The 15103-nt window shown below is 38.8% G+C and overlaps 2 protein-coding genes across 2 annotated transcripts; one reads left to right on the top strand and one right to left on the bottom strand.

Moving 5' to 3' along the window:
- Positions 1 to 1293: 1293 nt before the first annotated feature.
- LOC130174071 (glutamine amidotransferase-like class 1 domain-containing protein 3, mitochondrial) lies at positions 1294 to 3227 on the bottom strand. The gene is made up of 5 exons (XM_056383677.1): positions 3117 to 3227; positions 2572 to 2684; positions 2130 to 2301; positions 1834 to 2035; positions 1294 to 1738 (listed from the first exon to the last, which is right to left on the bottom strand). The coding sequence occupies exons 2-5, from the start codon at positions 2677 to 2679 to the stop codon at positions 1546 to 1548; spliced, it is 675 nt and encodes a 224-aa protein (XP_056239652.1). The 5' UTR covers positions 2680 to 2684; positions 3117 to 3227; the 3' UTR covers positions 1294 to 1545.
- A 338-nt stretch (positions 3228 to 3565) lies between these two features.
- Positions 3566 to 9554, top strand: LOC130174070 (uncharacterized). The gene is made up of 9 exons (XM_056383676.1): positions 3566 to 3635; positions 4156 to 4269; positions 4401 to 6077; positions 6475 to 6574; positions 6664 to 6812; positions 7553 to 7665; positions 7752 to 7841; positions 7931 to 8053; positions 8146 to 9554. The coding sequence occupies exons 1-9, from the start codon at positions 3581 to 3583 to the stop codon at positions 8350 to 8352; spliced, it is 2628 nt and encodes an 875-aa protein (XP_056239651.1). The 5' UTR covers positions 3566 to 3580; the 3' UTR covers positions 8353 to 9554.
- Positions 9555 to 15103: the final 5549 nt, after the last annotated feature.

The following is a 15103-nucleotide window of genomic DNA, read 5'->3' as shown; positions in this document are numbered from 1 at the left end:
TTATCCCCCCTGTGACTGTGCTTCTCCTGTCAGCTTGATGCTGTTATACCTCAACACACAATGATACCTCATGCCTTTCCTGGTCGACTTTTATATTTATGTTCTATATTTTTCTTTTTTGAACAAGAGAAATCTTGTCCTGTTGTTGTCTATCTTCCCTTTTGTGGTCTTGTTAATGCAAAATGATTTATATGCATCAATAAAAACATCTTTTTAAAAAAATTACATATGCCACTTGTGTGAATTGGGAAATTATTTTCAGTACGGTGAGAATATAGCACATAGGATTTACTAGGCTGATTGTACAAACCCACTGCTATGATCCAACAATACGAGAGTAGATGTCAATTTATTGTTGTTGTTTCAATAATATGGTTCTTCAAAGGCCAGATCGAAAATTCTCAAATTTGTTGTTCCCATCCATCCAAGTGTTGAGCAGCAACTACCTTTTAAACCAAGGGTAATTTGCATATAGGATGGTGGCATGTCAGATTTAGACTGAAGGCTCAGGGGAAGGTAGATATAAAACAGCAGCAGTAATTTATGACTTTTTAGAAATGGTTTTTATTGAATAAAAAAAATAGCTGTAGAAGAAACAGTTTGAACATTAGATTGTTGATAGTAAACAGTCATTTTAAATCGTGCTTCATCAGAAGTAAAACTCTCTTTGTCTTTGCCTGTTAATGATAAGCAGAAAATAGCCTTCTCGTGTGCAGTTGTTGAACTTGTAGTTAGACTTTGTGTGTGTGTGTGTGTGTGTGTGTGTGTGTGTGTGTGTCTGTGTGTGTGTGTGTGTGTGTGTGTGTGTGTGTGTGTGTGTGTGTGTGTGTGTGTGTGTGTGTGTGTGTGTGTGTCATCATAGTAAAATGGGGTCCTGGAAAGCAGGAACTACCACAAAAGTAGATCTGAGTAATCATATAATAATGCAGTAATAATGTAGTAACGACTACAGAGTGTTCATGAACCTACAATCTACAATCTACATGCCTATAATCAGTGATGTTCCAAAGTCTGATATGCAAAGATTTGGTGGGTATACATGAATGTGTATCACCCCTTCACATGCTGCTTTTGGTGCCTGATGTTGAGGCAGACCTTTCTCTGGACAAAGGCAACAATACCATACAGGGACATGTGAGTTGGCTTTGAAATCATAATAAACCACTGTCCAAACACAAAAGCACATGTACTGTATGTGAGAACCCATTTCTACCCATATGTAGTGTATTTATGTTGCAGATTTTGCTTTTGCGATTTTCATTTTAGTCTTTGTAAAAACTGATAATGCTGTAATTTGCTCATTGACTCAACTTTTATTAAACACTGATTATGACATTGACAATATAACATCAGTGGACTGTTCAGTGAAGGTGAGATGAATTTAAGAGATACCACAACTTGATAACCAGTACTTGTAAAGTAAAAAACAGAAAATTGGCTTTGAAGTAATTAAATACAAACATAAGCAATCACTCAATGTCAGCTGGGATTGAATGTGGCAAATTAATTCATTAACAGAAACACACAGTATGAAATTAAGACTTCTTAAGCCAGTTCCAGTGTGTCTTTAACTAAGACACCTACTCCATCAAAAACCTGATGAACTGGAGCATTGCACATGAAGGCACAGGTGGTGACCAGCTTGTTTTTGAAATCAATATGAGCTTCTCCCACATCCTTGTTCACATGTTTGCAGCCCATCTCCTTCAGAGCACCTGCTGTCTTTGCATACGGCCACCTGAAGAGGACAACAGAGAGACACAACTGTAGAGTACATTTTTTTTTAATGTATATATCCATAGACATCTGATGGTGACAAACTATTTCACTCACTTTTCACACTCTTTGTCCTGTCCCACAGTGAGCTCGCAGCCAGGCAATATTTTGGCAGCGAGGACGGGGGAGATGCAGCACATGCCCAGCGGCTTTCCCGCTTTGTGGAAGGCCTTGATGATCTTCTCCAGCTGTGGCAGGATGGTGAAGTCCTTATTCTTCACTGCCCAGTCACTCAGGTTCTTAGCCACACCGAAACCACCTAAAAACACACAGGGCGTATTACAGAAGTGATGATGAGAGAATTGTAAAATATTTTACTTTATGGTGTTTATTTACGGTGAGGACAGTCTCACCTGGGATGATGACTGCATCAAATGCTGTAACATCTAACTTTGCCAGATCAGTCACGTCACCCCTGGCGATACGGGCACTTTCCTGCAGGATGTTTCTTTTCTCCTCTGTAGGCTTCCCCTCACAGTGATTTACAACGTGCATCTGATCTGCATTCGGGGCAAACATCTGCACCTGAAATGAAACACTGACATGTAAAAAACTTCTATATCAGATCTATTTAGAGTTGTTATAAAAGCCAACTCGATCTCAGTGATTCAGCAATATGACAGTGCTATCTTATTTGTAAACAAAGGGAAGTAAACATTGAATTGAAAGCTGCAAAGTCTGAGCACAAAGAATTTTAAATGGGGCTAGAGAAAATCATGCGTGTTTGACAAATAAGTACATTTTGATATGTTTGATATGACATTTTGTCTTTTTCTCTTGCAGCGGTGCTCTTACTTTTGCTCCAGCACGACTCAGGTGGACGAGGACAGCGGAGGCCTCGTGGATTTCTGTGCCATCATAGAAGCCACAGCCTGAGAGAATAACTGCAACACGCTTCACCATGATTACTGTAAACAAATAAGCAAGGCACATAGGTCTAATGGAAAGGCAAAGGATTTAGACTGTTCAGACTACATGACTTGTTGACATGAAATGTTGGTCCCCTTTTCATTTCCCTACCAGCTAGGAGGAACCAATTTCAATATCTGAGCATTTTGCATGTTTACATAAAACAATTACGGAGCTAGATGAGAGAGGCCACCAATAAAGAGAAGTTACAGGAAGAGGTTTGAGTCTCTGATGGAATAAATACACGCAGCACTTGAAGATGAATATGTAATATACAATTATTTAGCATTTCACCCTTTCCCTTGTGCATTTTCCAGTGCTACTTTTATAACATTACTGAATAAAATCAAAGTTGTTAATAAAGTATTACATATAAAGCAGTGGTTGAATCATAGCAGAGGTAAAGATAATGTAGATATTGTAGATCTCACCTTGTATATGCAGGTAGCCAGGAAGTTGTGCTAAGTCAAGCTGCTCAGTAGAGGTGTGCTGGCTGAACTCTGAAGCAGACTCTTTATAGTCCTGCCTGCCTCTCCTGTCTCCTCCCACACCAACCTGCTGTCCAAAATGCTGACATCATGAAGTACAACAGAACCAGTTTTGGCGGTGAAATGCTGAATCATTCTTCCCAACTCCTACTGTTTTAAATGCAAAAAGTTCAAATGAAAACTTCAGAGCTCTGTCAATTAAAACTGTAAAAGTTACATGAAGCTAATTTCTGTTTCACATCTACAAATCTATATATATGAATTAAATGAGTTAAATTATAAATATAGTACATACCTATAGCACACATATCTCTTCCCCCCCGGGGCAAATCGGTTTCCTCTCTTGCGTGATGACGTCGGACGCCGCTGTATAAACGCAATCCTACGATCAGAAATTCACTCTTACTATGGCTCAACTCGACTCACTGCATGCGTCTGTAGGCATACTGGGCATCTCTGGCGGTAAGATTTTGTTTTTGTTTTTTTTTTCCTTTTACAAACTTCGTTTACGAGGCTGTTATTATTTTAACAACTGCAACTCCACACCTTTTCACGTCTGAAAATCATTATATCGGTTGTCTTGTCGCTATTTTTAAATCAGACATTGTTCGGCAATGCAGGTCAAAATATAGTAAAATCTTGATTTGATATGAAAAATAGAAATTGTAAGGATTTTTTGTAATTTTTTAGGATATAGACAATAAGATTAAAACCTCTGCTGGCCACTAACAAGAAACATAAAACTGACATTGTTGCCCACTGTTAATAATAGAAACAAATAGTATTATCGTAAGTTATAGTAAGATATACTGTCAAATAAAGAAGTGCTGCAGTTATTTAATTATTAAAGTAATAACTACATACAATATGGAATCAGTTTCAGTTAATCCTACTTTCAGGCAGACTTGCTGTGGCAGGAAGCAAAATCTCTATCTGCTTCTGTGGTAACTTTTGTAGCAATGGCTTTTGTTATAACTTGTAGGTTCTCTCCTGCTTTTGGTGAATGACTATGGCAGCTCTCCTGAAACAAACCTCATCCCCTACACTGCACTGGGGATTCTGCTCCTCATCATTGCAGCCCTCTTAGCTTATGCAGGTTGGTTTTGATGACTTAATATCACAAGTTTTATTTCATTTTTTGTTTTGTGCTGTTAGTTGTTTTGTTTTAGTTTAAAAATTGTAATCCTCTCCCTGGTCTCTCTCCTCTGTTTACTCTCTGTCTCTTAGGTATATGCCGCAGTCTGTCCTACGCCCAGCTGTTTTCGTCTGTGTGTCTGACTGTCTCTGCCCTGTGGTGTGGTTCAGGTCTGGTGTACATCCTGGTGGGGCAGGGAGTGCTGCAGCCCACAGACCTGAGATCCTCTCTGATCCCTGGTCTGGCAGCTTTCACTTTAGCTCTGCTCATCATCGGCAGTGTTGCACTCATAGCAAAGAAAGCAGTTCTGGCTGTCATAGCTATCGGCATTAGCCTAGCATGTGCCCATCAAATCGCCGGTCTGTCAGCTGCAGGTTTTGGTCAGTCTGCCACAGCTGCTAACTACCTCGTCGTCTGTCTGGTTGGTGTTTACTTTGGTGTTGGGCGTCTGCTGTCCATCATCACTCATGGCAAAGTGGAACCTCCGGGAACAGGCCTGAAGAGAAAAGCTGAGCTGAAAACAGAGCAGAACCAGGGGTGCAGCGATGCTGTGTCAGTGGGTTTGGTGATGAACTTGCTGTCTGCCTCTGTGTTAGCCTGTCCTCTGTTAGGTGTGGTCCCCCGGCTCTTCACTGGTCATGTCCCCTGGCTGTGGACAGCTGGAGTCTACCAGCTCGGCATGTGTGTCCTCTTTTATCGAGCCATGGACACACTAGTTGCCACGTTTTATGGCTTCACTGCTCTGTTGAGATTTGCAGAAGGTTACAGCGCTCTCTTATCGTTCTACTCAATCCAGCCTTTCTCCCCTGTTCCCTTCCCTGTCGTCTTCTCTGTGCTGTTCTTCGTCTTGGCTCTGTTCAGTTGTCAGAAGAGCTTGCTGGAGGGGCTCTACCAATTATTCTTTGTTGCCTATTGTATTGCCATTGCAGCCCAGCCGCAAGGCTTCTTCCAAGGAGGCACTCAGGGTGTACAGGCAGCTATATTTGTGGTCTCTGCCTGCATGCTTTTAATTACCACTTTCAATATGGTCTCCAGTACCATGATTCCCACAGGGCAGGGCTATTTCAAGGCTTTAGTAACCAGGATGCAGAGATTTACCCTCAGAGCACATGATAAAGAACTGCATACACCTCACCTGGGCTACTCCAAATATGCAGATGCTGAGGTGTTAGGCCACGCCTGCAATGTATTGGCTGCTTTTGCTGTCACAGCCACAATTGGTGACAGAAATCCTCTTTATGTGCTGGTTCTGCCCTGGGTTGTGGTGGCTGGTGGGGCGCTCCAGCTGCTCTGTGGCTCAGTTGCATTCGCTCGGGGTAAAACCTTTGAGAGTGCAGTTTTTATGGTCTATGGCATGATGTGGACAGTGTGGGGGTTGACACGATACGGAGGCCTGTACGGTGAAACCAGAGGCTTCAATGTGTCTGTCGGGATCATTACCTTCATGCTGTTTAACATTTTAGTGACAGCTGCGGCGCTGTTTCTAAATATCGCCTGGTTTGTCTACGCCTTCACCTTCCAGCTCATCCTCATTAGCTTCCTGCTGGATGCAGTGGGTGCTCTGCCTTTTGGTTATGACATAGGAGTCACCATCATCTTTGGTCTCGTCAGTTTCTATTGTTTCCTGGGCCACCTTTTCAACAGCACCTTCCAGTCCCCCCAGATCCCCTTTGGGAAACCTTTCCTCAAGCTGAGTGGTGTTGGGGGAGGCGCCAATGTCTGTCCACATGTACCAGCCCGAAAGGCCACATCTGTCCAGCAGATTGCAGGTGAGATATAAAAGACAACAATGATGATTTCCAAAGTAACTTTATGCCTCCACATTGGTGACAGACGTAGCAAGAGGTTCACCGTCCATCTGTCCCATTCTTGTGAATAAAATAGCTCAGTAATGCCTTGAGTGAATTTCTTTAAATTTGTTACAAGCATTCATATATTCAAGGATGAAATGATTAGATTTTGGTGGTCAAAGGTCAAGGTCACAGTGACCTCATTTTTTTGTGAACGTGATATAGCATTCCTGCTATATCACGTTCACAAAAAATAGAGATTGAGAATTTCTAATACAAGTTTTTGGCCATAACTTAAGAATTCACACTCTAATTAACTGCAACTAGACAGGTGACAGAGGCATACTACTAACTCTAGTTAGTTTGTCTTCTGCAGAAATCATGAAAAACGGCGGCATATGTGGAATGCCTACTGACACCGTCTATGTCCTGGTGGCAGCTTGCAACAGGCCTGAAGCAGTTGTTAAAGCATTCAAGTGAGTTTCTATTTTCATGAACATGCCCTTATCTGCATTCATTAATTGTTCCACTCTCATTACTCTCTAATTGTTGTGTTTGACATCAGGGTGAAGAAGCAGGCGCAGGACAGACCCATGTCCATGTGGATCTCCTCCATCAAGCAGCTGGAGCCAGTGCGACACCTAATGAGCCCTCTGCTGCTGGACTTCATGCAGGCTGCGTGGCCCTCCTCCATTAGCATGGTTATACTCAGAGGTATGTGTGCGTTTGTGGATGTTTGCTTATTTGAATGTGTAAGGCCGAGAACACACTGGATGTGTGGCGTGTGCCTGGTGGCTGGGGAACATCTTGGTTTTAATTTTGATGCCCATGTTTACAGGTAAGAGTAGACACACGACCTACGTGACATGCGCATCTCACACACCTTGTCGTTGCATCATGTGATCTAGAGATTCGTCTCACCTATTTTTCACACGTGACACATGTGCCTCCTAGCAAAAGATAGACAGGGAAAAGACCTGTTGACAGTCATATTAAGATCATATCAGCAACATTACACAAACTGGCACCTTCCACTATAGTTGTACTATGGCTGAATCTGAATAAATGTTTTCATATCACAGACATGAAAATTTTTTAATATATTTTGTAGAGACAGTGGCATTTTAGATACATTTTCTGTCTAAAATTAATTAGAAATTGATTTATAATGAAAAGAAATCCAACATTGGAGTAGCCTGCAAACTCTATGTAGAAAGATAGAGCTGTCAGTTGCAGGGGCACAGCAGAGACTCAGCCAGTGTGCAAGTGGCAGCAGGTCAAAGAAATCCAGGTGTGGTTGGCTGCTAAATGTTTTATTGAAGTGGAAACAGTGATTACTTTTACTGATACTGTATATATTAGTGTGTGTGTGTGTGTGTGTGTGCCTGTATTAGTGCCTTATGCTGCATGGTGGGTGTATTTTGAGCATCACATTGGTTTCTTGTCTCACACAGGTCCATGGATGGACACTTTTGGTCTGGGAGATGCTGCCAAACACATAGGGACTCCACAAAGCATAGCTATCAGAAACCCAGACTGTGCTGTGGCCACCCACCTCATTAATCTGGTAAGTGTATGAGAAACACTGCGGGTCTCTGAGTGAAACTTGTTAGCAGAGCTTGTAGTGAATACAACTACCTCTTATTTCTGCAGGTGGGGCCCATCGCAGTAACCTCAGCTAACCCTACAGGCGAGGCAGACACAACTCACCACAACCAAGTTTATGCCAAACTGGGAGACAAGGTAATGACAATGATTTACTCTTGTTAAATACAAGAGGTACTTCTGTTTTTTGTTTTTGCAGTAAACTCTTTGTGCATTTTGCTTGGTAGGTGGATGGTGTTCTATGTGATGGCCCCTCCCCAGAGAACATTGCATCTACTGTGGTCGACTGCACTAAGATTGACACGGGACACATTGGTTTCTTTAGAGTGGGTCTCATTCCGAAATCCAAGGTAATATAAATATATTGTTCTGTTCATTCTGAGTACAGAGTTTAATGTATGCTCACACTAATGCTGTCTGCCCCTGTTTTCCTGCTGGGAAGGTTCTTCAGATCTTTGAAGAGGTTCAGAGGAGACACAGACAGGGGCAGACCAATCCAGCTTTTGAGCCTGATCTGCATGTACCAGACACACTACAGGACCTGAGGTCAGCAGAGGACAACACAACAGAGTCAGGAAGAGGAAGTGGAAGCTCAACACCAGCCACAGTTTCACCTGAACAAAGCCCAGTCCTCAGAAATGGGTCATAGGATCAATGCACTGCTTAAAAGTGCTGCCACCTGCGTCATGAATATTATACTGTAATGTGATAAACACTGATGTGTTATCAAGTGTGTCTCTTTATCTGTGTGGTTTGTAGAGCAAACTCTATTAAGTGTTATTCTAATGCACTATCATTTGTTATATGAATATAATGTATATATAAAGTAGTTTTTGTTTGTGTTGTGACTGTGGTGTTGAGTCGATAATAATAACATAAGTGCTGTGTGGGAACTTCCAGGATACTGTATTAAAATACACTACTTAAATACTCATAAACTATACATAATAATAAACTATATTATTTAATGACATTAAAGTCATTTAAAGACAGGCACACCTACACTGCCATATCAGCTTCTGTCATGAAATTAAACAAATTGTCTGTTGCACTTTGATCATTTTACGTCATATTTTATCTTTTTTATTTGATAGCTGTTGATGATTGAACATGTGAAAATTTTTATAAAAAACATTCACTAAGACTCAAGGATGAACTGAGTAGAATTTAGTGGTCATAGGTCAAGGTCATGGTCACCTCAAAAAACACGGTTTGGGCCTTGTGAATGCAATATCTCCGTAAACCACACAAATTTCATCAAATTTGGTAAAAATGTGCACCTCGCCAACTGGTACTTCCTGATTGTTGTACAGTGACAAACCACACGTAGATTTTTCCTTATTGTTACTTACTAATTTGTTTTTTTTGCCACTGTGGAGGTGACGTTTGAGGACAATAACCCTTTCCCTAAGTTCAATAATTTCATGATTAAAATTACATACGATGTGACTGGAGACTGTCATACAAACCGTCATACATCATATCACCATTTTAATCTTATGTTTTAATACGTATTCAACAGTGTGTTTTAGTCTTGTCTTTTCTATGAATCCTTCCTTCCTGTTCATGAGTCTTTCATTAAGTTTCTGTTTCTTTTCAACTGCTCATTGTATTTTGCTCATCACAAGACTATTTGTATTGTGCAAGGAAATTGCCATGGATAGTTTTTTCATTGTGTCACTGCAGATCTCATATTTAAAAGATCATTTCTCATAAATAGAAGACAGGACATCGTGATTATGAGAATTGGTGACCAAGTGTTTTTTCTTCATTGAGTGACAAGAATGTCATCTCTTCTGATGAAGGTTCACTGTGATGCTCACTTGTGTTTATAAAAGAAAATTCCAAAAAGAGTTGTTTCAATGTGTATATGCACAATACATATTTCCAAATGACAAGATGATAAAATCTACACTGGGGAACCATACGGAAACTAAAATCACAAGGATAGTTTTTTCAGTGTGTGATTGACTTTCATTATGTAAAATATGCTACATTGAAAAACTAAATTCTGGTACTTCCTGATTGTTACATGAAACTGTGTTTTCCCACCACTGTGTGATGTTTGATAATGATCATCCTTTTTCGATTATCAGTAAGATTGTATTGCATTTGTTAATTAAAACAAAATCTTTGTCTGTGTTATTCCACAACTATTGAGGTGACGTTTGAGGATGATTATCCTGTTTGATTATCAATAAGCTTTTGAATTAATTTACAAATTCTGTAACTAGATATTGTATTCATTCATTCATTCAAACAAAAGCATATAAAAGATAGATAAATACAAAAAAAAATTGAAATCAAGACAAATTCTTGACCACCCATTAGAATCTGTGATTTGATCAGGTATTTCAGTATATTTCCACTGCAAAGGTTTTCTTCAGACTTTATTGCATGTTGAATTCTTAGCATAGTATTTAGATAGGTTGACATTTTGATAGCTGTGCTTTGGCTGTTCTGAAATTTATGGATTTCACTTCTGTTCCAAGTTATTATTTCATTTCAACTCTGACTAATCGTTTGGCTTGAAATATCTGTAATTATAATAGTAAATTCTCATCATTTCTCTGTCTTCTCAATTAGTGGTACACACCTTAATGTTATGTCATGATAACAGCGTACCATGTTTGGCCCATTTGAAACTGTGATCTGATCAGGTATTTCAGTACATGGCATTTTATTCCATTGTTATGCGGATGACAGCCAGATCTATGTCCCCCTTAAAAAGACTGATTCCTTTTCACTTAAGCCACTGCTAAATTGTTTGGGCTGGATGGCTCGAAACTTTTTAAATTTCAACGAGAAAAAGTCCGAAGTGATGGTCTTTGGTGGCACTTCCGTGACCTCCCCAGTCGACCTCCGCCCCTTGGCCCAGTACGCCAAACCCTTGGTTAACGATCTGGGGGTAAAAGTGGACGCGGACTTAAGGTTTGACAGCCAGATTAAAGCTGTGGTAAAATCGAGCTTAAGGCAGCTGGCAAAAATAAAACCCTTTCTGCATAGACAGCACTTTGAAACAGTAATCCACTCCTTTGTAACCACCCGGCTTGATTACTGTAATGCTCTTTATATGGGGGTTAGTGGTTCCTCCATTGCATGTCTGCAACTAGTACAGAATGCAGCTGCACGTCTTGTAACCGGCACAAGGAAGTTCAAGCACATTACACCGATTTTAGTTTCACTTCACTGGCTGCCTGTCCATTTTAGAATTCATTTTTAAAAATTTTTATTTGCTTTTAAAGCCTTAAATGGTCTTGCCCCAATGTACCTCTCCGAGCTTCTGCACCCCTATGCACGTAGCCGATCTCTCAGGTCAGCTGACCAGCTGCTCCTGAGGGTTCCGAAAACCAGGCTGAAGCTCAGAGGGGACCGAGCATTCTCTGTTGCCGCCCCAAAACTGTGGAACGAACTGCCACTGCACAATAGGCAGGCCTCTTCATTGTCCAATTTTAAATCTCTTCTTAAAACGTACCTCTTTTCTTTGGCTTTTAACACTGCTTAGGTTGTTGATTTTATGTGCACAGATAATTTAGCCATTTTGTACTATGTTTTATTGTGTTTTTAATGATTCTGTCTTTCACTATGTCTATTTAAATGTACAGCACTTTGGGAACCTTTGTGTTTATTTAAATTGTGCTTTATAAATAAAGTCGATTGGATTTGATTCAGTATATTTCCACTGCAAAGGATTTCGTCAGACTTTATTGCATGTTGAATTCTTAGCATAGTGAATTAAATCAGGTTTCGTTATTATTTCTCTGTGTTCTCAATTAGTGGTACACACCTTAATGTTATGTTATGATAATGAAATAGTTTCCTCTTGGTTGAGTTCAATGCACTTCTGTTCCAAGTTATTATCTTTATTGAACTGTGAATAATCATTTGGCTTACTCTAAAGAGGAGTATTGTTCTGTCCCTATTAGTCAGTTTCTATCTGTGTGTGATTTTCTTGGTTTGCAGCATTCCTTCTTCTGAGTGTGCATGTCATTTTGCGTGGAACGTGAGTATTTGCTGTGATGTTCACTTGTATTCACTAAACAAAGAAGATTCCAGAGAGTTGTACCAGCGTGTTTTTGATACACATTTCCAAATGCTAAAGCAAGATAAAATCTACTACAGTGACAAACCACACGTAGATTTTTCCTTATTGTTACTTACTAATTTGTTTTTTTTGCCACTGTGGAGGTGACGTTTGAGGACAATAACCCTTTCCCTAAGTTCAATAATTTCATGATTAAAATTACATACGATGTGACTGGAGACTGTCATACAAACCGTCATACATCATATCACCATTTTAATCTTATGTTTTAATACGTATTCAACAGTGTGTTTTAGTCTTGTCTTTTCTATGAATCCTTCCTTCCTGTTCATGAGTCTTTCATTAAGTTTCTGTTTCTTTTCAACTGCTCATTGTATTTTGCTCATCACAAGACTATTTGTATTGTGCAAGGAAATTGCCATGGATAGTTTTTTCATTGTGTCACTGCAGATCTCATATTTAAAAGATCATTTCTCATAAATAGAAGACAGGACATCGTGATTATGAGAATTGGTGACCAAGTGTTTTTTCTTCATTGAGTGACAAGAATGTCATCTCTTCTGATGAAGGTTCACTGTGATGCTCACTTGTGTTTATAAAAGAAAATTCCAAAAAGAGTTGTTTCAATGTGTATATGCACAATACATATTTCCAAATGACAAGATGATGAAATCTACACTGGGGAACCATACGGAAACTAAAATCACAAGGATAGTTTTTTCAGTGTGTGAATGACTTTCATTATGTTAAATATGCTGCATTGAAAAACTAAATTCTGGTACTTCCTGATTGTTACGTGAAACTGTGTTTTTCCACCACTGTGTGATGTTTGATAATGATCATCCTTTTTCAATTATCAGTAAGATTATGATTTCATTTACAAAATTTGTACCTGTAGATATTGCATTTGTTAATTAAAACAAAATCATATAAATTAAATAGAAAAAATGAAACATCAAGACAAAGTCTTGACTATCAGGAAAGTTCTGATAATTACACAATCTAGACCTCATGGTCAAGAAAATGTTCCATAAATAGAAGATAACACATGGTACAGCGTATTGTTTGGCCCATTTGTGTTTTCACAAATGTGATCTGATCAGGTATTTCACTATATTTCCACTGCAAAGGATTTTGTCAGACTTTATTGCATGTTGAATTCTTAGCATAGTGAATTAAATCAGGTTTCATTATTATTTCTCTGTGTTCTCAATTAGTGGTACACACCTTAATGTTATGTTATGATAATGAAATAGTTTCCTCTTGGTTGAGTTCAATGCACTTCTGTTCCAAGTTATTATCTTTATTGAACTGTGAATAATCATTTGGCTTACTCTAAAGAGGAGTATTGTTCTGTCCCTATTAGTCAGTTTCTATCTGTGTGTGATTTTCTTGGTTTGCAGCATTCCTTCTTCTGGGTGTGCATGTCATTTTGCGTGGAACGTGAGTATTTGCTGTGATGTTCACTTGTATTCACTAAACAAAGAAGATTCCAGAGAGTTGTACCAGCGTGTTTTTGATACACATTTCCAAATGATACATTTCCTGATTGTTGTACAGTGACAAACCACACGTAGATTTTTCCTTATTGTTACTTACTCCTTTGTTTTTCTGCCACTGTGTCTTACGACAGTTATTTCATTTCATTTTAATTTTTCTGTGACTCTTTAAACCAAAACACATAAAAAGGTCAAACATTAAGAGAAACTTGAATGAGCTCCAACTACAGAAATGTCACATAAACAATGATATAGTGTTGTTCTGTTTTCTTATTACAATAATTTCATCATTCAACTTGCAAATACTGTGACTGGACATATGACAATTTACCATTCGTTAAAATGAAAAGACACATAAAAAACATCTCAAATATTAAGATCCAACTACACACTAGTTTTAACTTTGTTCATCTTACGAACATAAGTTCCCCTGCTGCCTTAAAAATGTAAGTTAGATGAACTCAGGTAGACCTTATGAATTAAGTTAAATTGTTAGTTTTATGAGTTTTGAAGATGTAAAACAAATGGAGTTGTTCACTGAACTTGAGAATGTTTTTCAGTATTGCTAATTAGGTGCGAATTACAATGGATTTGAGCTGAAACTTTCAAAAGTGAAAAAATAGGTGTTTTCTTGGTATGACAGAATTTGTATTTGTATTCTAATTATTATCAAAGAAGCCCTCACAATGACACGATAATACTTTCACAATCACATCATTTCTTAAAAATAAGGGATGGTGCATCATGAGTCCAAGAAAGTGCGTTTGTTTTTTTCTTTGTTGACTTTATTGGATTCCATACAAGTTATCATTTCAATTATAATGACATGACTAATTCGCTAGAGCTGTGGGAGACAAAGAAATCCATTGTTCTCTTTCGGTCAGTCACTTAGAATTAGAACTTTGTGTGTTTTTCTTGGCTTGCAATATTCCTTCTTCAAAACATGCATAACATTTTGTATGGGAAATTATGAGTGTTTGCTGTGATGTTCACATGTATTTATTATGTAATGAAAATTCCCAAGAGAGTTGTTTCAGTGTGGAGTGTCTCTGCGTGTCGGCGTGGGTTCTCTCTGGGTGTTCTAGCTTCCTCCCTCAGACCAAAGACGTGCAGGTTAGGTTAATTGATGATGGGTGAATTGCCTGTAGGTGTGAATGAATGCTTGTCTGTCCCTACATGTCAGCCCTGTGACTGCCCTTGGCTTTTTTTCCACAGCAGCAAAATCAATGAAAACTAATTTTCTCCATTTCTGTCAAACTTAAAATGTCTGTCAAGTGTTTGTCAGCTACCACTAAATTCATGTCACTACCTCTTGCTAAGTTGTGTTATTTTAGTCCAATGTAGAAAAAGCAGGGTTAGTCCGACTTTGGATATTAAGACAGTCTAAGTTCAGTATAATTATCTTATCTCTTAGTAACAAGATCCAAGTTATTATTCCAATTATAAAAATTGAATTAATTGTTTGGTTTGTATAATCCCTAGAGATGTGGAAAACATCTCATCTCACATGAATTGTTCTCTTCTTCTCACTCAGGACTATATTTTTGTTCCTATGTGTGATTTTCTTGTCTTGCAGCATTCCTCCTTCTAGATGTACGGTACATTTTGACTGGAAATTTTGAGAGTTTGCTTGTATTCATTAGGCAAAGGCAAAGAGAGTGGTTTCAGTGTGCCTTTGATAGGCATTTCCACATGACACATCAGTACAGAATCTACAACTCTGACAAACCACACAGGTTTTACACTAGTGTTACATAATCATTTGTCTTTTAATCACTTCTGAGGTGATGTCTGAGGACAGTACACCTTTTTCTTATTTCGGTCATTTCATTATTTAATTATGTCTTGAATCTGTG

This window comes from Seriola aureovittata, chromosome 8 (assembly GCF_021018895.1).
Source record: "Seriola aureovittata isolate HTS-2021-v1 ecotype China chromosome 8, ASM2101889v1, whole genome shotgun sequence".
Lineage (NCBI taxonomy): Eukaryota > Metazoa > Chordata > Actinopteri > Carangiformes > Carangidae > Seriola > Seriola aureovittata.
The sequence above is the reverse complement of the archived record's forward strand: the minus strand, read 5'-3'. Positions and strand labels throughout refer to the sequence as shown.